This window comes from Malaclemys terrapin, chromosome 4, assembly GCF_027887155.1.
Source record: "Malaclemys terrapin pileata isolate rMalTer1 chromosome 4, rMalTer1.hap1, whole genome shotgun sequence".
Classification (NCBI taxonomy): Eukaryota; Metazoa; Chordata; order Testudines; family Emydidae; genus Malaclemys; species Malaclemys terrapin.
In genome coordinates this window covers 2,403,444-2,423,976 of record NC_071508.1, presented here as the reverse complement: position 1 = coordinate 2,423,976, position 20,533 = coordinate 2,403,444, and the positions used below count along the sequence as shown (strand labels likewise).

The window sequence follows — 20,533 nt, the reverse complement described above, 5'->3', positions numbered from 1 at the left end:
AGCTTGAAATATGGGGTTTGGGAATACATTTTCCCCTATGGGGAGGGGCACTTTGCAGTTTTCTCTAGAGCAGCAGCTTGTACCGACTGCTGGGAGCTAGGGCGGTGGGGCTGATTCTGGCCGCAGGGAGGGGGCGGGATACCGGGCTAGATAGGCCCTGGGGGAGAGAAGCCCGAGCTGGGCTTGGGGCACTGCTGTGGGGAAGCTCGCAGCACTGGAGTCCCTGGCTGGGCACGGCTGTGAAAGGCTGAACACAGGGGAGCCAGGACTCCTGGGTTCTGTCTCCCACCCTGGGAGAGGCGTGGGGTCTAGTGGGTTAGAGCGGGGGGGCGGGGCTGGGAGCCGGGACTCCTGGGTCCCATGGACACAACAAGCCCTGGGACAGCCCCTCCCACCATCACTTCCCGTGCCTGGGAAACTACACTCCCCATGGTGCTTTGCAAGGGCCGGTCCTTATCGGCTGCTTCCTGCCCCCCAAGCGGCGGCGGGGAGCGGGGGGGTCGCTGCATGGAGTCGGGACCCCCGAGCACGGAGCCGGCTGCCGCTGCCACCCGCCCGGCGGGGGACGGGGTCCCCAGGGCCGATGGGTGCCTAGGTGAGCCCCCGCCGCCCCCTGCACCCCATCCCGCACTCCCGTTCCCCTGCACCCCATCCCGCACCCCTCTGTCCCCATGTAACCCCTCCCCGCACGCCCCAAACCCCGTCCCCGCACCCCTGCTCCCCCTCCCGCACCCCCCGCACTCCTCTGAACCCCTCTGTTCCCATGGAACCCCTCCCTGCCCCCCGTCCCCCTGCACCCCATCCCGCACCCCTCTGTCCCCATGTAACTCCTCCCCGCACGCCCCAAACCCCGTCCCCGCCCCCCTGCTCCCCATCCCGCACCCCCCTGAACCCCTCTGTCCCCATGTACCCCTCTCCGCCCCCCCGTCCCCCTGCATCCCATCCCGCACCCCTCTGTCCCCATGTAACTCCTCCCCGCACGCCCCAAACCCCGTCCCCGTCCCCCTGCTCCCCGTCCCTTCCTCCCCGTCCCCCTGCACCCCATCCCCGCATCCCCATCCGCATCTGTCCCTCCCATCCCCCTGCACCCCCTCCCCGCACCCCTCTGTCCCCCTGTAACCCCTCCCCACACTCCCCGAACCCCATCCCGCACCCCCCCGAACCCCATTCCCATGCACCCCCTTACCTCACACCTCCCTCCCCCACCCCATCCCCGCATCCCTGCACCCCCGTCTGCATCCACCCCTCCCCGCCCCCACTCCCTCCTGTCCCCACCCTCCCCACACCTCCCATCCTCATCCCGCCTTCCCCATCCCCGCAACCCCTTATCCCCAACCCTCCTTCCCCGCACCCCCTGTCCCCACCCTCCCTCCCCACATCTGCCTTCCTCATCCCACCTTCCCCACACCTAGAGAGGCGTGGGGAATGGATGGTTAGATGGGAGGATGGATGGGGATAGACACATGGATAGAGAGGTGGTGGGGTGGATGGATAGATGGGGGGATGGATGGGGATAGATACATGGATAGAGAGGTGGGGGGGTGAATGAATAGATGGGGGGATGGATGGGGATAGATACTTGGATAGAGAGGTAGGGGGGATGGATGGATGGGATAGATACATGGATAGAGAGGTGCGGGGGGATGGATGGATAGATGGGGGGGGATGGATGGGGATAGATACATGGATAGAGAGGTGCGGGTGGATAGATGGGAGGATGGATGGGGACAGATACATGGATAGAGAGGTGGGGGGATGGATGGATAGATGGGGGGATGGATGGGGATAAATACATGGATAGAGAGGTGGGGGGGATGGATGGATAGATGGGGGGATGGATGTGGATAGATACATGGATAGAGAGGTGGGGGGATGGATGGGGATAGATACATGGATAGAGAGGCGTGGGGGGGATGGATGGGATAGATACATGGATAGAGAGGTGGGGGGATGGATGGGGATAGATACATGGATAGAGAGGTGGGGGGAAGGATAGACGGGGGGATGGATGGGGATAGATACATGGATAGAGAGGTGTTGGGGGGGATGGATGGATAGATGTGGGGATGGATGGGGATAGATACATGGATAGAGAGGTGTGGGGGGGATGGATGGATGGGATAGATACATGGATAGAGAGGTGGGGGGGTGGATGGATAGATGGGGGGATGGATGTGGATAGATACATGGATAGAGAGGTGCGGGTGGATGGATGGATAGATGGGGGGATGGATGGGATAGATACATGGATAGAGAGGTGGGGGGGTGGATGGATAGATGGGATAGATACATGGATAGAGAGGTGGGGGGATGGATGGATAGATGGGGGGATGGATGTGGATAGATACATGGATAGAGAGGTGGGGGGATGGATGGACAGATGGGGGGATGGATGGGGATAGATACATGGATAGAGAGGTGCGGGTGGATGGATGGATGGGATAGATATATGGATAGAGAGGTGGGTGGATGGATGGATAGATGGGGGGATGGATGTGGATAGATACATGGATAGAGAGGTGCAGGTGGATGGATGGATAGATGGGGGGATGGATGGGGATAGATACATGGATAGAGAGGTGCGGGTGGATGGATGGATGGGATAGATATATGGATAGAGAGGTGGGTGGATGGATGGATAGATGGGGGGATGGATGTGGATAGATACATGGATAGAGAGGTGCGGGTGGATGGATGGATGGGATAGATATATGGATAGAGAGGTGGGGGGATGGATGGATAGATGGGGGATGGATGTGGATAGATACATGGATAGAGAGGTGCGGGTGGATGGATGGATAGATGGGGGGATGGATGGGATAGATACATGGATAGAGAGGTGCGGGTGGATGGATGGATAGATGGGGGGATGGATGGGATAGATACATGGATAGAGAGGTGGGGGTGGATGGATGGATAGATGGAGGGATGGATGTGGATAGATACTTGGATAGAGAGGCGTGGGGGGGATGGATGGATTTTTTGGGGGTTGGATGGATAAATGGATAGAGAAGTGCGTATGGGGATAGGTGAGATGGTCATGTACGTGGATGGATGGGTAGGAAGATGGATGGACGAAGGCGTATCATGCCTTCTTTTCCATCTCGTCTCTAAGACACACAGTCCCCAATTGGTCCCACCTCTCTCCAGACAGAACCCCCCGTGTGTCTTGGGTCGCCAGGGAGCATGAGCGGAACTGTCCCCAGTTCAATGTCTTTCTCCTCCTGTCCCCAGACTCTCGTGCATGGGCTGAGGAGCAGGACGCTCCCATGACGGTGTCAGTGCGTGGCCGGCGTTCTCTGGCGGCCCTTGTACTCAGCACCCCCTTGCTTGTTCCTCAGGTCATGGGCCCAGATGTCAGCCCGAGGAGGACAACAGAGCTGCTGAGATGGCGCCACCAATCGGGGAAGTTCCCGGAAATGCCCAAGAGAGAGGCCTGACCTCCGTGTCATTGACCGGCCCCAAGACGGAGGAGGAGGAAGTCCTCAAGATGGCGTGTCTCAGAGGGGATGTTGTTGAGACCACCAGGGGGCATGCAGTATGGATGACCGTGGCCAACATGTTGACTCCCAATATGGACATTCCCGGAAAGGGCCAATGGGGACGTTCAGCCTCCGTCTCACCGACTGTCCCTAAGGTCGAAGAGGAGGAGGAGACTGCCAAGATGGAGCCTCTCAACGGGGATGTTGCTGTGAAGGCACAAGGGGGATGTTCACTGTGGATGACTATGGCCAAGATGATGCCTCCAAACATGGATGTTCCTGGTGTGGGCCAGCCGGAATGTGTAGCCTCAGATTCATTGCCTGTCCCTAAGACAGAGGAGGAGGCCGAAGACACCAGGATGCTGCCACCCGAAGGGTCTGTTTACACAAAGGCCCAAGAGGAACATGCAACATGGATGACCATGGCCAAGATGGAGCCTCTCAACGGGGATGTTGACGTGAAAGCCCGAGGGGACCCCTTGACCCTGATGCCTTTCCCTATCTCCAAGGCTGAGGAGGATGAAGCCACCAAGCCGGTAACTCCCCCTGCTCCTGCTTGCCGGGAGCGCCCGTACCGCTGCGGTGAATGCGGCAAAGCCTTCTCCCGCAGCTCGTCCTGTGTCAAGCACCAACGCACCCACACGGGCGAGCGCCCCTATGGGTGCCCGGATTGTGGCAAGTCCTTCGGCCAGAGCTCCACCCTCAACCGGCACCGCCAGGCCCACCTGGCCGACAGGCCGCACCGCTGCGCTGACTGCGGCAAGGCCTACGGGACTGCCTCGGCCCTGGCCCAGCACGGCAAGAGTCACCTGGCCAAGAAGCCCCACCGGTGCCCGCAGTGCGGCAAAGGGTTCAGTGAGCGGTCGAACCTGGCGAAGCACCAGCTGACCCACACAGGCGAGCGGCCCCACCGGTGCGCCCAGTGCGGCCGCGGCTTCAGCCAGAAGGCCAATCTCCGGCGTCACCAGGAGACTCACCGCGGCGCTGAGCTGCACCGGTGCGCCGACTGCGGGCGGACCTTTCGCCATGCCCGGCGGCTGGCTCAGCACCGCCGGGCCTGCCACACACCCGGCGAGCCCCACTCCTGTGCCGACTGCGGCCAAACCTTCGCCGCCCGCTCCCAGCTGGCCCGGCACCGGCGCGGGCACACGGACGAGCGCCCCTACCGCTGCGGCGTCTGCGGCAAGGCCTACAGCGTCAGCTCCCACCTGCTGGTGCACCTGCGCGGGCACACGGAGGAGCGGCCGTACCGCTGTGCCGAGTGTGGGGCCGGCTTCGCCGAGGCCGCCAAGCTGGCCCAGCACCGGCGCAGCCACACCGAGGAGAGGCCCCACCAGTGCGCGCAGTGCGGGCGGCGCTTCGGCCTGCGCTCCAACCTGACGCGGCACCAGCGAGCCCATTCCGGCGAGAAGCCGCACCGCTGCAGCCAGTGTGGCAGGGCCTTCAGCCGCGGCTCCAACCTGGCCCAGCACCAGCGGACTCACCGTGGCGAGAAGCCGTACCGGTGCGGCCAGTGCGGCAAGGCCTTTGCCGTCAGCACCCACCTCCTCATCCATCAGCGCTCCCACACCGGGGAGAGGCCCTTCCCCTGCCCTCACTGCGGCAAAGGCTTCACCGTCAGCTCCAACCTCCGGCAGCACCTGCGGATCCACACCGGGGAGCGCCCGTACCCCTGTGCCGAGTGCGGGAAGAGCTTCCGGGCTCGGACTCACCTCCGGGCCCACCAGAAACTCCACGCATGAGCGGGCGGGGCGGGGCCGTGGGGGAGACGGCGGGTCTGTGGCTGGCCACGGCTATAGAGGGGGACGGCAGGAGGCAGTGGAGCTAGTTATGGGGTTAGTTGTAGCTTAGGGAGCATGGCTCTGTAGGGCCATGGGGAAGTATTGGGTGAGGGTTTTCAGAGCCATGGGGGACCATGGAGGTTTCTTGGATCTTTAGGCTGAGAAGGGACGATGACGGGGGGTAGGTGGTAGCTTTGGTGGGGTTCATAGATGGAGTCTAACCTTGACGCACCTGAGTATGAGCCACAGAGGCTCTCAGGGCACCGATGGCAAATGACACGGCCAGAAGGGACCATCGTGATCTGACTTACGGAGCAGAGAACCTTGCCCCGTGATTCCCGCATCCAGCCCATGGCGGGTGGTCGAGCTCGAGCGAGACGCCGGGTTGTCGTTTAAGGACTCCGAGCGGCAGAGACTCCACCAGCACCCGTGGCAAGCGGCTCCATCGGTTAATTAGGAGGCTGCATTAAAAATATGGGTGGTGGTTCTAGTTTGAGGCAGGGGGAGGACTTCTGGGTTCTCTCCCCAGCTCTGGGAGGGGAGTGGGGACTAATGGGTTAGAGCAGGGGGGCTGGGAGCCAGAACTCCTGGGTTCTCTCCCTGGCCCTGGCATTGTCTTGCTGGGTGACCTTGGGCATGTAGCTTCTCCGGTCAGTGCATCTGGTTCCCTCCCGCAATTTGTCCTGTCTGTTTAGCGTGTGGTCTCTGCAGGGCATGGCCGATCTCTCACTGTGGAGCACTCTTGGTTGGGGTCTGGGCAGCGCCCAGCGCGACAGGGCCCTGATCTCGGCCGGGGTCTGGGCAGTGCCCGGCACGACGGGGCCCTGAACTTGGCCGGGGTCTGGGCAACACCGGGCGCGATGGGGCCCTGATCTTGGCTGGGGTCTGGGCAGCAGAAAGATCTGTGCCAAGGACAGTCATGGGCCACCCTATGGGAATCGCGCCACCCTATGGGAATCTGCCTCCCCCCCCCAGCAAACTGCCCCAAATGCTGAGGTGTCCAGGCTACAGTGGCAGATCGGCCTAGGGGGTTTAGAAGCCTCAGTTTCAAAATCAGTATTATTAGTGTTTGTGTTACTGTAGGGCTTAGGACAGGGATGCGGAAACTGATCCCGCCCTCCGCTTAATTTCATCTGGCTTGCGGCAAGTCTCCATGCCGCGGGCTGGAAGCCCTGAGCCTGGCCCCTCCCTTTTTCCCCCAAGCGGGGCTGCAGCCACAAGCGCGAGCTTGCCCCACTGTGGGGGAAAGCTAGAGTTGCCAGCCTGTTAAAAGTCCGCGTGGCTCCCAGAAGTGGCCGGCATGTCCCTGCGGCCCCTAGGCACAGGTGTGATCAGGGAAGCTCTGTATGTTGCCCCCGCCTCGCACGCCAGCTCCACTGCTCCCATTGGCTGGGAACTGTGGTCAATGGGAGCTGCAGGGGTGGTGCCTCCACTTAGGGACTGGACACAGCAGCTGCTTCCGGGAGCAGTGTGGAGCCAGGGCAGGGAGCCTGCCTTAGCCCCACTGCGCCGTCAACTGGGAGCTGCCGGAGGTAAGTGCCACCTGGCTGGAGCCCGCACCCCAAATCCCTACCCGGCCCCAGGTCAGACCCCCCTTCTGCACACTAACTCCCTCCCAGAGCCCGCACCCCCCCAACCCCTGATCCCCCTCCCGCACTCTGAACCCCTCATTTCTGGCCCCACTCCGGAACCCGCAGCCCCGGCTGGAGCCCTCACCCCCTCCCAGATCCCAGCCCCCTGCCCCAGCCTGGTGGAAGTGAGTGAGTGAGGGGGAGAGTGAGCCACGGAGGGGGGGGGGGAGGGGCAGGGCCTCAGGGAAGGGGTAGGGCCAGGATGTTCAGGTTTGTACCATTAGAAAGTTGGCAACCCTACAGAAAGCCCCGAGCCCTCTGTGCCCCCCCCCCGCCTCCACGGGGCTGTGTGTGGCCAGCGATTGATTTTTTTATGTGGGTCAGTGGCCCCTGATAGAAAAAAGGTTCCCCACCCCGGCCTAGGAGGCCGCGCCCTCGAACTGACCCTGTCTCACGTGTGCCCTGGAGCTCCCAACTCCCATTGGCACGTTGGGAACCTGCCCTCTGGCTCCATGCCCCTGTGCTGGGCAGCCACCGAGCTCCCCTGGAGTCAGTGACATCAACGGGGGCTCGGGGCCTAAACACCCCTGAGGTTCTGGGCCTAAGGGTAAATTACACTGAGACTAATGGACTGTCTGTCTGTCTGGCCCTATCCACCCCTCCCATGTAATCTAGCTACCCCCACCCACCCATCTCTCCATCCCCATCCCCCCCCTCTATCTATCTATCCCCATCCACCCCTCTCATCTGTCTATCCCCACACCCCCACCCACCCATCTCTATCCCCATCCCCCCCCTCTATCTATCTATCCCCATCCACCCCTCTCATCTGTCTATCCCCACACCCCCACCCACCCATCTCTCCATCCCCATCCCCCCCCTCTATCTATCTATCCCCATCCACCCCTCTCATCTGTCTATCCCCACACCCCCACCCACCCATCTCTCCATCCCCATCCCCCCCCTCTATCTATCTATCCCCATCCACCCCTCTCATCTGTCTATCCCCACACCCCCACCCACCCATCTCTCCATCCCCATCCCCCCCTCTATCTATCTATCCCCATCCACCCCTCTCATCTGTCTATCCCCACACCCCCACCCACCCATCTCTCCATCCCCATCCCCCCCCTCTATCTATCTATCCCCATCCACCCCTCTCATCTGTCTATCCCCACACCCCCACCCACCCATCTCTCCATCCCCATCCCCCCCCTCTATCTATCCCCATCCACCCCTCTCATCTGTCTATCCCCACACCCCCACCCACCCATCTCTCCATCCCCATCCCCCCCCTCTATCTATCCCCATCCACCCCTCTCATCTGTCTATCCCCACACCCCCACCCACCCATCTCTCCATCCCCATCCCCCCCCTCTATCTATCTATCCCCATCCACCCCTCTCATCTGTCTATCCCCACACCCCCACCCACCCATCTCTCCATCCCCATCCCCCCCCTCTATCTATCTATCCCCATCCACCCCTCTCATCTGTCTATCCCCACACCCCCACCCACCCATCTCTCCATCCCCATCCCCCCCCTCTATCTATCTATCCCCATCCACCCCTCTCATCTGTCTATCCCCACACCCCCACCCACCCATCTCTCCATCCCCATCCCCCCCTCTATCTATCTATCCCCATCCACCCCTCTCATCTGTCTATCCCCACACCCCCACCCACCCATCTCTCCATCCCCATCCCCCCCTCTATCTATCTATCCCCATCCACCCCTCTCATCTGTCTATCCCCACACCCCCACCCACCCATCTCTCCATCCCCATCCCCCCCTCTATCTATCTATCCCCATCCACCCCTCTCATCTGTCTATCCCCACACCCCCACCCACCCATCTCTATCCCCATCCCCCCCTCTATCTATCTATCCCCATCCACCCCTCTCATCTGTCTATCCCCACACCCCCACCCACCCATCTCTCCATCCCCATCCCCCCCCTCTATCTATCTATCCCCATCCACCCCTCTCATCTGTCTATCCCCACACCCCCACCCACCCATCTCTCCATCCCCATCCCCCCCCTCTATCTATCTATCCCCATCCACCCCTCTCATCTGTCTATCCCCACACCCCCACCCACCCATCTATCCATCCCCATCCACTCCCTCTATCTCTGTATCCCCATCTACCCCTCTCATCTATCTATCTATCCCCATCCACCCTTCTCTATCTATCTATCTATCTATCTATCCCCATACACCCTTCTCTATCTATCTATCTATCTATCTATCTATCTATCTATCTATCTATCCCCATACACCCTTATCTATCTATCTATCTATCCCCATACACCCCATCTATCTATCTATCTATCTATCTATCTATCTATCTATCTATCTATCTATCCCCGTACACCCTTATCTATCTATCTATCTATCTACCTATCTATCTATCCCCATCCACCCTTCTCTATCTATCTATCTATCTATCCCCATCCACCCTTCTCTATCTATCTATCTATCCATCCCCTTCCACCCCCTCTATCTATCTATCTATCTATCTATCTATCTATCTATCTATCTATCTCGTTCAGGTGTCACACTCCACAGTCCATTACGTGGTATGTGAAGCTTTCCCTCGCTGGACGTCGTTGCCCATGTTAGAAAGTCGGAGTCTGGGTCACCATCCCCCTTCCCTCCGTCCATGTCTCATGTGAGTGACCCCCTTCCCTGTCCCCCTCACCCAGCCTGCCACTTAGTTCCCGTTTCAGGGGGCTCCTTGCTCGCCCACCCCAGCTCTCCCCCTCTCTGGGGCTCGAGCTGGGGGGATTCGCGGGCTCTGGAGTTGGGGGTCAGGTGAGTCTGGCTGCCGGACTCCCCCAGATGGGGGGCAGCACGTTCGGCGTTTGGATCAGGAGCCCAGCACGGGACACGAGCAGGGATGGTGCCCCGTGGGGGACAGGAATGAGAAACGACACAGCTACCCTCTGTCCTCTTTCCATCAGATGGTAGATTAGGACGGGGGGGCTGGGAGCCAGGACTCCTGGGTTCTGTCCCCAGCTCTGGAAGGGGAGTGGGGTCTAGTGGGTCAGAGCAGGGGGGCTGGGAGCCAGGACTCCTGGGTGCTATTCCAGCTCTGGGAGGGGAGTGGGTCTAGTGGATTTTGAGCAGGATGGGGGAGCTGATAGTCCAAACTCTTAAGTTCTAGTGACCGCTGTTGGCTCTAACCACTAGACTGGCCTCCCCTCCCCGAGTTAGGAATAGAACCCAGGAGTCCTGACTCCCAATCCTTATAGCTGTGGAGCGTCCCTGACCCGACTATCTGGCAGTGAAAGATAATGGAAAGCCCCAGTGTTTATGTTGCCATTATTAGGTTTCAGGATTAACACGTCACCCCAGAGGCATGTGACAGGTCTGGTCTCTCACTTGGGCCTGGGAATCCCTCCAACTCTTGTGGTCTGGGTCGAGTGGCTCCTCCTTTTAGGCTGGGGCGGGGCTTTAGATGGGGGGGGGGGCTTGCTCCATCCCATCCCTGGCGATTCAATAGGTGGGCCTGGGGATGAGGCAAAATCCTAATGGTTTGCCTTTCTGCTGTTAGGACTACAATTCCCACAATGCCCTGTTGCAGAAGCTATAGTACCCATGGTGCTTTGCAAAGGAAGAGGCAGATAAAATGTTCAGCCACCCATTCCCTTCTTGTACACTCAGCCTACCCTGCTTGGGTGGGGGCTGGGAGCCAGGACTCCTGGGTTCCATCGCCAGCTCTGGGAGGGGAGTGGGGGCTAGTGGTTAGAGAGAGTGAGCGGGTATCAAACTGGGCTATCTGGGGTATTCTGCCCCCTTTCTGGTTTCCAAAGATCTCATGGCAGATGAATGCTGAGGGGATTTATATGACTGGGTCTTTCTGGGGGAGCTAGATTCTCAGCTCAGCACCCCTGGGGGCCAACTGGGAGTCACCCCTGGGCTGCAATGCGGTCATGGCCAGCTAATCTCAGTTCCCCCGGTGTAAATCTTGAGCCACCCCCTGGAAAATTGCATGGTAGTTAATGGACTCACTCTGGATTCACACCCGTTTACCTGTAATCCGGGCTACCACACCACCTCAGATATCTGCACATGTTGGGGGGGAGGGGGCACGAGCGGATTTAGTTCCTTTCCAATACGCCCAGCCTTAAGCAGCCAGAAATTTCCCTGTGGGGGCCAAAACAGCTGGCAAGACATTGCTCATGGCTCTGAAATAATGGGTGGGCTATTTGGAGCTTGCAGGGGGTGATCACGATGCCCGTCCACGCTCCTGTGAGTTTGGACTCCGTTGTGTCCGGCTAGCATGTCTGGGTGCAGGGGCTGGGCGGGGAATATCTTTTTATCTCCGCGGTGGATTGAAATTCCACCAGCTCGGTTTGACGGAATTCAACGTGGATCGTGTCCATGTGACAGCTAAGAGCCATCTTGATTTGGAAGCGTTTTATGTCTGCTCTGGTTGGATTTGTACCTCTTCAGCGTGGAGGCAGAGATTCAAGCTTCATAACTGTTAAGAATGCAAATGGTCAAAATATCCACAATAAATAGCCTTCAAGCAACCCGCGTGAGCTCCCTGAGCCGCCGTTTTCTTACGGTGCCGCGCGGTAACTTTGACGAGCGATGGATTTGTCGGCTTGCGCGTGTCCAGGGAAATCCACCTTTATGGGTCAAAAAATGGACTCCTGCCAAGCCTGGACCCTAGTGAATGGCCCTCTGTTGAAATTCAGACCGCCGCGCTCTCCCCTGGTGGGCAGGGTTAGCAGGGGATCGGTCTGCTAACAATTAAATCGTATTGCGCGGTCGGAAAGCGAATAAACCGGCCTTGGCTCCCCAGCCGTTTCTCACTAGCTCACAATGCAGGAAGCAGCTACATACACTAGAACGGCAGCTCTCCAATGGTGGGACCCCAAAGTGGGTCATAACCCCCTTTTAATGGGGTGGCCAAGGCTGGCTTAGACCGAGCCCCGCTGCCCAGGGCCGAAACCATAAGCCTGAGGGCTTCAGCCCTGGGTGGTGGGGGCTCAGGTGACAGGCCCCCCCTCCTAGGGTTGTGGAGTTTTGTTGTCAGAAGGGGGTCGCAGTGCAGGGAAGTTTGAGACCTCCTGATCTAGAGACCCCGGGGGAAAAGAGCCAGTGAGAAGGTGAAAGATTTGGGGGTCATCCTGGCTAACCATAGAATATCAGAATTGGAAGGGGTCAGCTACTGCTCAAAGCAGGACCAATCCCCCACTAATTTTTTTTGCGCCAGATCCTTAAATGGCCCCCTCAAGGATTGAACTCACAACCCTGGGTTTAGCAGGCCAATGCTCAAACCACTGAGCTATCCCTCCCCCTAAAGCGCCCAGTGTGACTCATGGCCAAGGGGCTAACGCGATCCCGGGCTGTATAAACAGGGGACTCAAGTAGGAGCAGAGCAGTTATTTGATTTCTGAATTTGGCCCTGGTGCTCACAATTCAAGGATGTGGATCAATCAGGGCGGGGCCAGAGAGCGAGCAAAGGCTTAGAAAACCTGCTGTACCAGGATAGCCTCCAAGGGGTCAATCAATTTCGCTTAACAAAGAGAAGGTCCAGGGGTGACTTGACCCCAATCTAGAAATACCTCCGTGGGGAGCAAATATTGACTAAGGGACTTCTTTAGAGAAAAGGTCTAACACAATCCAACGGCCGGAAGCTGAAGTTAGACAAATTCAGCCGGGAAAGAAGGTGTGAATTGTTAACGGGACGAGCAATTATATTGGATCGGCCCATTTTCAAATCAAGAGAGGATGGTTTTTTAAGAGATCTGCTCTAAGAAGTATCTTGGGGCAGGTCTCTGGCCTGGGACAGACTAGCTACCACAGTGGTCGCTTCTGCCCTGGGAATGGATAACATTCTGGAGGGATTGCTGTTTTTATAGACTGTGTGTATCTCACGGGCGAGCCCGTCACGGGCAAACAGGCCACGTTAGACTTTGGAGCAGCGGGCGCTGTGTTTTCTCTGCTACACCTGCCCTTCGTGGGCTAGCCCGGCACATCGGCCCCGTCCGATGGAGACCGAGGGCATTTCGCTTTGCCGTGCGGACAGTGATACATGCAGAGATTCTCCCGCAAGCGCAGCAAGGAAACTGCATGCCAGAAAACTTTGTGACTGAGGCGGGTTTCAGAGGGCTGATAAATACCCTCATCTGTAACAAACTAGAACAGGGCTGAGGAGAGGCTGAAGATTCACTTGAGGCCAGGGAGACGTAAAAACCCGTAAAAGGTGGAGGATGACTTAGGAAAGAAGAGGAAATGATACAGGGTGGAATTTAGTAAAGAATGGCCCAGTAGTTAGAGGAGAGAGGACAGGAACTCTGGTTCACTCCCCAGCTCTGGGGGGGGAGTGGGGTCTAGTGGGTTAGAATGGGGGGGCTGGGAGCCAGGACTCCTGGGTTCTCTCCCCAGCTCTGGGAGGGGAGTGGGGTCTAGTGGGTTAGAATGGGGGGGCTGGGAGCCAGGACTCCTGGGTTCTCTCCCCAGCTCTGGGAGGGGAGTGGGGTCTAGTGGGTTGGGGGGGGGCTTTGAGAACCTGCCAAGAGTCTGACAGAAGAACACAGCAGAGGCTATGCCAATAAGTCTTTATTACAAGAAGAAGGGTAAGGAATACAGGACCACAGCTGAGAGCAGTGCCGGATCGCTCCCAGGTACCTCCATCTGCCACCACCAAGCTCTGCTGCCCCCCACCCCAAGCTGGGATGACAACCACGGACCCATCCCCACACTAACTCCCAAAGCCCCTCCCCCTGTGCACAAGGAAGTGTGTGTGGGGGGAATAACTCCCCAACCCCCTCCCCGCCAGACTTCATTAACAGAGTATCCCCAAGGGCTGCATAGATGTTCATGGGTTAAACGTGAGAAGCCCACCCCCAGGAAGCGTTACTGATCCCCAATCTAAACATGGGGAAACTGAGGCACAGAGCGGCATGCACCTCACGGTTACATAATGACAGCAAAAAGGGAGGACTGGGCAAAGAACCCAGGAGTCCTGATCCCACCCCCAGTCCTCCCTATGGCTCTAACCGCTATACTTCCCCGCCCTCCCTGAGGTGTATCCAATCTCCCAGCCTAACTCAGACACCCTCTGTAGGGGTGGGATTATGCCAAACTCCTCACAACTCACTTCCTGTTTAGTCCCCAACCACCCGCCAGACAGGAGCCGGCGCCCCCTAGGGGGGAAAGGCCCCAGGTCCGATTCCCCATCTCTGCACCTGTCCGCTGCTTCTCTACAGCGTGGCCTCTACTCAACTAGCACCCTCTACGGCAACGGGGAACACTGCTTCCTCGCTAATGTCGCCAACAGCCGATTACGGCATCCTCACCAGCCCCATAGCTCTAACCCCCTAGGCCCCACTTCCCTCCCAGAGCCAGGGACAGAACCCAGGAGTCCTGGCTCCCAGTGCCCCCCGCTCTAACCCACGGGGCTCCACTTCCTCCCCAGAGCTGGGGAGAGAACCCAGGAGTCCTGGCTCCCAACCCCTGCTGCTCTAACCCACCAGACCCCAATCCCCTGCAAGATTCAAGGATAGGACCCAGGAGTCCTGGCTCCCAGCCCCCCTGCTCTAACCCACTAGACCCCACTCCCCTCCCCGCAGAACTGGGGATAGGACCCAGGAGTCCTGGTTCCCACTGCTCCCCTCCCCCTCCCACTCCTGTATACAAAAGACAGATACATTTCGTTGGGACCCAAACCCTCCGCGCTTATTAGCGTCAATCTCAGAGGGTTACCAGTGTGTGTCCCCCCCCCCCCAAGCCCCACTTCTCTCTCCTCTGCCCCCCAGCCCCCATTGCCTCCTCCTCCTCTTCCTTCCCCTCACTGCTTCCCCCCCCATGTCCCCCCCCTGAGGGGGCAGATTCTCATACTCCCATGCCTAGCGCCACCGCCACCCCCTCCTCGACCACCACCTCCAGAGCCGCGGAGGCCGCTGGCGCCCCGGATCCCGGCACCGCCCCGGCTCTCTCCTGGGCCAGCAGCTCTTCCCGGGCATGCACCTTCTGGTGGCGGGTGTACTGCAGCAGGTAGCGGAAGCAGAGGCCGCAGCGGGAGCAGCGGTAGGGCTTCTCCCCGGTGTGGATGCGCTGGTGCTGGACCAGTGCCGAGCTCTGGCTGAAGCTCTTCCCGCAAGTTCCGCAGGCGTAGGGCCGTTCGCCGGTGTGGGTCCGGCGGTGCTGGGCCAGCGCCGAGCTGTGGCCGAAGGCCCGGCCGCAGTCGGGGCAGGTGTAGGGGCGCTCGCCGGTGTGGGTCCGGCGGTGCTCCAGCAGCTTGGAGCTCTGGGAGAAGCCCCGGCCGCACTCCCCACACCGGAAGGGCCGCTCACCGGTGTGGGTGCGCCGGTGCTGGGCTAGATGGGAGCTCTGCCGGAAGCTCTTCCCGCAGTCGCCGCAGATGTAGAGGGTGCCAGGCGGGCGGGCCTCCCCGCCGGCCCGGTGCACCTTGCGGTGCTGGGCCAGGTGGGAATTCTGCCCGAAGCCGCGCCCGCAATCCGGGCAGCGGAAGGGGCGCTCGCCGGTGTGCACCCGCCGGTGCTGCACCAGGTGGGAGCTAACGCCGAAGCTCTTGCCGCAGTCCTGGCAGCGGAAGGGCTTCTCGCCGGTGTGGGCCCGCCGATGCCGCAGCAGCGTGGAGCTGAGGCCGAAGGTCTTGCCGCAGTCGGGGCACTGGTAGGGTCTCTCCCCGCTGTGGGTGGTCTGGTGCTGGATCAGGGTGGAGCTGAGGCTGAAGGCCTTGCCGCACTCGGTGCAGCGGAAGGGACGCTCGCCGGTGTGGGTGCGCTGGTGCTGGGTGCGGGTGGAGCTCTCCGAGAAGCGCTTCCCGCACAGGCCGCAGGGGAAGGGCTTCTCGCCGGTGTGGGTGCGCCGGTGGTTGAGCAGGTTGGAGTTGCGGTTGAAGCTCTTGCCGCAGTCGGGACACTTGTAGGGCCGCTCGCCGGTGTGGATGATCTGGTGCTGGAGCAGGGTGGAGCTGAGGCTGAAGGCCTTGCCGCAGTCCGGGCACTTGTAGGGCCGCTCGCCGGTGTGGACCCGCCGGTGCTGCAGCAGGTTGGAGCTGCGGCTGAAGGCCTTGCCGCAGTCCGGGCACTTGTAGGGCCGCTCGCCCGTGTGGGTGCGCTGGTGCTGGAGGAAGGTGGAGCCCCGGCTGAACGCCCGCCCGCACTCCCCGCACTTGTAGGGCCGCTCGCCCGTGTGGATGCGGCGGTGCTGTGCCAGGGTGGAGTTGGAGCCGAAGGATTTGCCGCAGTCCGAGCACTGGAAGGGGCGTGCCGGCGGGGTGGGGCGGGAGGACGGTGGGCCCGGAGGGGGCCACGCTGCGGAGGCTGGGCCCGGATTGCCAGCGAGGTCGAAGCCGGGGGGGGCTTCCGAGCTGGCGTGCAACCCGAGGTCCCCGTCCTCGTGCGAGCCACGACGGAAGCTTAGCTCGCCGTCTTCATCTGAGCCGGCGTGCAACCCAAGCTCACTGTCCTCGTGCGAGCCAGCGTGCAGCCTGAACTCGTCATCTTCATCTGAGCTGGCGTGCAACCCAAGTTCACCGTCTTCGTGCGAACCAGCATGCAGCCTAAACTCAGCGTCTTCATCTGAGCCGGTGTGCAACCCAAGCTCACTGTCCTCGTGTGAGCCAGCGTGCAGCCTGAACTCGTCATCTGCATCTGAGCCGGCGTGCAACCCAAGCTCACTATCCTCGTGCGAGCCATCAAGCAGCCCGAACTCACCATCTTCATCTGAGCCGCCATGCAGCCCACGCTCACCATCCTCGTGCGAGCCAGTGTGAAGCCCAAGCTCACTGTCTTCTTCGGAGCCAGCGTGTAACCTGAGCTCACTGTCCTCGTGCGAGCCAGCGTGAAGCCCAAGCTCAATGTCTTCTTCTGAGCCGGCGTGGAACCTGAGCTCACCGTCCTCGTGCGAGCCGGCGTGCAACCTGAAACCGCCATCTTCATGTGAGCCACGCTGGAAGTCAAGCTCACCGTCTTCCCCTGAGCTGGCGTGCAGCCCGAGCTCACTGTCCTCATGCGAGTCACGACAGTAGCTCCTCCCGTAGGCTGCAGGGCTGCTGTCCGGCTGGGAGCAGGCGTCCCCCACTCCCCCGCTGCCGGCTGGGCTGTCCGCCCCCCACTCCTCGTTATCCGACCAGCACTGGATGTCGCACGAGATCTCCCGCTCCGAGCCAGTCAGGCTTGGCAGCTTCTCCTCTTCCTCGGCCCACGGACAGGGGCTGGGCTCTTCCTCCTCGCTCATGGCTGGGACTGGGGGGAGAAGAGAGGAATTCATGGAGTGACTGACCAAGAGGGGACCCGACCCCCCTGGACTGGGAGCCAGGACTTCTGGGTTCTCTCCCTGGCTCTGGGAGGGGAGTGGTGGCTAGTGGTTAGAGTGAGGGGGAATGGGAGCCCGGACTCCTGGGTTCTCTCCCCCTGGGCTTCAAAGGCTGGGGGAGGCAATGAATGTCAAGCGTGAGCAGCGCCGCCTCCTGCTGGAGGGAATGAGGGTCATGGTGTGTGTACACACAGTGTGTATACTCACTCACACACACACACACATACCCACAGGGGGAGGGGTCAGTACTGCTCTCCCCAGGACAAGGTGTGGGGAGGGGCAGTGGATTGGGGAGGGGACACACAGTACAGGAGGTGGGGAGGGAAGAAGAGGAGAAATCTGCACCAGGGCTGAGAAACGGGGGGGCTGACAGCCCCAGCCTGGGGTGCTAAGCACGTCACCCCGACCTGGGATCCAACGGACCGGGCTGGGGGGGGGGACCCGGCACCGGCCCCTGTCCCCGTGCGCCCCGGGATCGGGCTGGGGGGGGGACCAGGCACCGGCCCCTGTCCCGTGCGCCCCGGGACCGGGCTGGGGGGGGGACCCGGCACCGGCCCCTGTCCCGTGCGCCCCCGGACCGGGCTGGGGGGGGACCCGGCACCGGCCCCTGTCCCCGTGCGCCCCCGGACCGGGCTGGGGGGGGACCCGGCACCGGCACCGGCCCCTGTCCCGTGCGCCCCCGGACCGGGCTGGGGGGGGACCCGGCACCGGCCCCTGTCCCGTGCGCCCCCGGACCGGGCTGGGGGGGGACCCGGCACCGGCCCCTGTCCCGTGCGCCCCCGGACCGGGCTGGGGGGGACCCGGCCCCGGCCCCGGCCCCTGTCCCGTGCGCCCCCGGACCGGGCTGGGGGGGGACCCGGCACCAGCCCCTGTCCCCGTGCGCCCCCGGACCGGGCTGGGGGGGACCCGGCACCGGCCCCGGCCCCTGTCCCGTGCGCCCCCGGACCGGGCTGGGGGGGACCCGGCACCGGCCCCGGCCCCTGTCCCGTGCGCCCCCGGACCGGGCTGGGGGGGACCCGGCCCCGGCCCCGGCCCCTGTCCCGTGCGCCCCCGGACCGGGCTGGGGGGGACCCGGCACCGGCCCCTGTCCCCGTGCGCCCCCGGACCGGACCGGGCTGGGGGGGACCCGGCACCGGCCCCTGTCCCCGTGCGCCCCCGGACCGGGCTGGGGTGGGGGCCCCCGGCTGGATCCCGGGCGGCCCCGACTCACCCGCGCCGGGGAGCGGGGATTGGATCCCCGCTGGGGGGCCCCGATCCGGCCCCTGGGGCCCAGCCGGCGCCGAGCCCAGGGCCGGGGGTGGGCGGGTGCCGGTAACAGGAAGGTCCCGGCGTGAAAGCGGCTCCCGGTTACGCACTTCCTAGGCGGGGGTTTGAACTGGCGTCCGGGAGCCAGAGCCCCGACACCGGGGCGATGGGCGGGGAGCCAGGCCCGGAGATGGGGGGGCATTTCCCCAGCGGGAGGGGCTCCCCGGCCCACAGCGCTCCCCCTCCATCCTCCACACCCATCCGCCCCATAGTCCTCTGGGCCCCACACCCACAGCCCCCTGCACCCCCACACCCATCCCCCCCTTAGCCCTCTGGGCCCCACACCGACAGCCCCCCCCACACCCATCCGCCCCATAGCCCTCACACCCCAAGTCCCCCTCCCACACCCATCCGCCCCATAGTCCTCTGGGCCCCACACCCACAGCCCCCTACACCCCCACACCCATCCACCCTATAGCCCTCACACCCCAAGCCCCCCTCCCACACCCATCCGCCCCATTGTCCTCTGGGCCCCCCACCCACAGCCCCCTGCAACCCCACACCCATTCGCCGCATAGCCCTCTGGGCCCCACACCCACGGCCCCCTACATCCCCACATCCATTCGCCGCATAGCCCTCTGGGCCCCACACCCCAAACCCCCCTCCAACACCCATCTGCCCCATAGCCCTCTGGGCCCCACACCCACAGCCCCCTGCACTCCCACACCCATCTGCCCCATAGCCCTCTGGGCCCCACACCCCAAGCCTCCCCTGCATCCCCATGCATGCATATGGCCCCCTACACACAGCCATGCACCCCCTACAGTCTCTACAACCCCCCCAGACCTTCCATAACCACAGCCACCCCTGTGAAGCACAGCCCGCCCCTCCGTGCTCACTCCCATCCCTGCACTGCCCCCTATGCACCCGCATAGCCCCCTCTAACCCACACCTGCAGTCCCTCTCTGCACCCCGTATACACACACCCAGCCCCTCTAGGCCCAGGAGGTGTGTTCACACAAACACCATAGGGTTGCCAATTCTGGTTGGCGGTATTCCTGGAGGTTTCATCACGACCATCTTTAACTAAAGACGAATCTTTAATTCCTGTAGAGTCCAGGACAATCCTCGAGGGTTAGCGGGAGAGACACAAACCCACTTGCAGTGATATTCTCCAAGTACAGTTGGTAGGAAACAAAATGCTTCCACTTTCCCCACTCAGAACTAGCCCCAACTTGTCCGTTTTGATTTTATTCCGGATTAAAATGAACGGATCTGGGTTTTTTTTTGTAACATAAGGAGCCTTTGCCCTGATGGAACCAACCAAACAAATCACCATTTTGGACGTAAAACAAAATCTTTTATTTCATTTCGATCCCACTGACGTTGTTTGATGCCACCTGCCATATTTAAGCCGTTGTCTGATCAAAACTAGATGAAAGTTCATATTGACAGAACAAGGAAATATTTTTACATTTCCACTGTTCCACCCAGAAAATGGTGGTGGTTTTTTTTAAACACAAAGTTTTTTAAACACTTTTTCTCGTGGAAATTGAATGGAAATGATTTTTGTAACGACGTGAGATGATTGAACTTTCTATTGAAACTAAATTAAATCCTAGTTACATCAAATTAAATATTTGACTTTTCCTCGTTCTAACGACGTGAACATTGTAATTAGCATCCTTTTTATGAAAAAGGGAAACATGTTTATTGATCACAAATGAAAGAAAATCGTCTTTTGAATTAAGTGAAATTTCTGCTTTTTCCAATTCAAAGCAATTTTCATTAGGACTTCAATCAACACAAAGTGCAGTTCAGGTTTTTGAGGTATTTTCTTTTGGTAAAGATTCACAATATTTTGAATTTGTTTGATGGAAAAATCAATTGCTTTAGCTAGAGTAGACATTTTCTTGCAAAAAAAAATCAGTTCGCTGGGAAATCTTTCTGCACAAAATATTTGGACCAAGGTGAAAAGAGACAGCCCCTACCCCTAAAAGCTCACAGTCTAAATAGACAAAGGCAGGATCATTCCCCCATTTTACACATGGGGAAACTGAGGCCCAAACCCATTCAGTGACTCCACAGAGGTCACATGGGGAGTCTGTGACAAAGCCAGGGATAGAACCCAGGTGTTCTGACTCCCAGTCC

At 60.5% G+C, this 20,533-nt stretch overlaps 2 protein-coding genes across 2 annotated transcripts; one reads left to right on the top strand and one right to left on the bottom strand.

Moving 5' to 3' along the window:
- The first annotated feature begins 466 nt into the window (after positions 1 to 466).
- LOC128836632 (zinc finger protein 497-like) lies at positions 467 to 7,510 on the top strand. The gene is made up of 2 exons (XM_054027087.1): positions 467 to 595; positions 3,342 to 7,510. The coding sequence occupies exons 1-2, from the start codon at positions 508 to 510 to the stop codon at positions 5,222 to 5,224; spliced, it is 1,971 nt and encodes a 656-aa protein (XP_053883062.1). The 5' UTR covers positions 467 to 507; the 3' UTR covers positions 5,225 to 7,510.
- A 7,143-nt stretch (positions 7,511 to 14,653) lies between these two features.
- Positions 14,654 to 18,443, bottom strand: LOC128835972 (zinc finger protein 345-like). The gene is made up of 2 exons (XM_054025930.1): positions 18,348 to 18,443; positions 14,654 to 17,067 (listed from the first exon to the last, which is right to left on the bottom strand). Exon 2 carries the CDS (start codon positions 17,057 to 17,059, stop codon positions 14,687 to 14,689), a length of 2,373 nt encoding a protein of 790 aa, XP_053881905.1. The 5' UTR covers positions 17,060 to 17,067; positions 18,348 to 18,443; the 3' UTR covers positions 14,654 to 14,686.
- Positions 18,444 to 20,533: the final 2,090 nt, after the last annotated feature.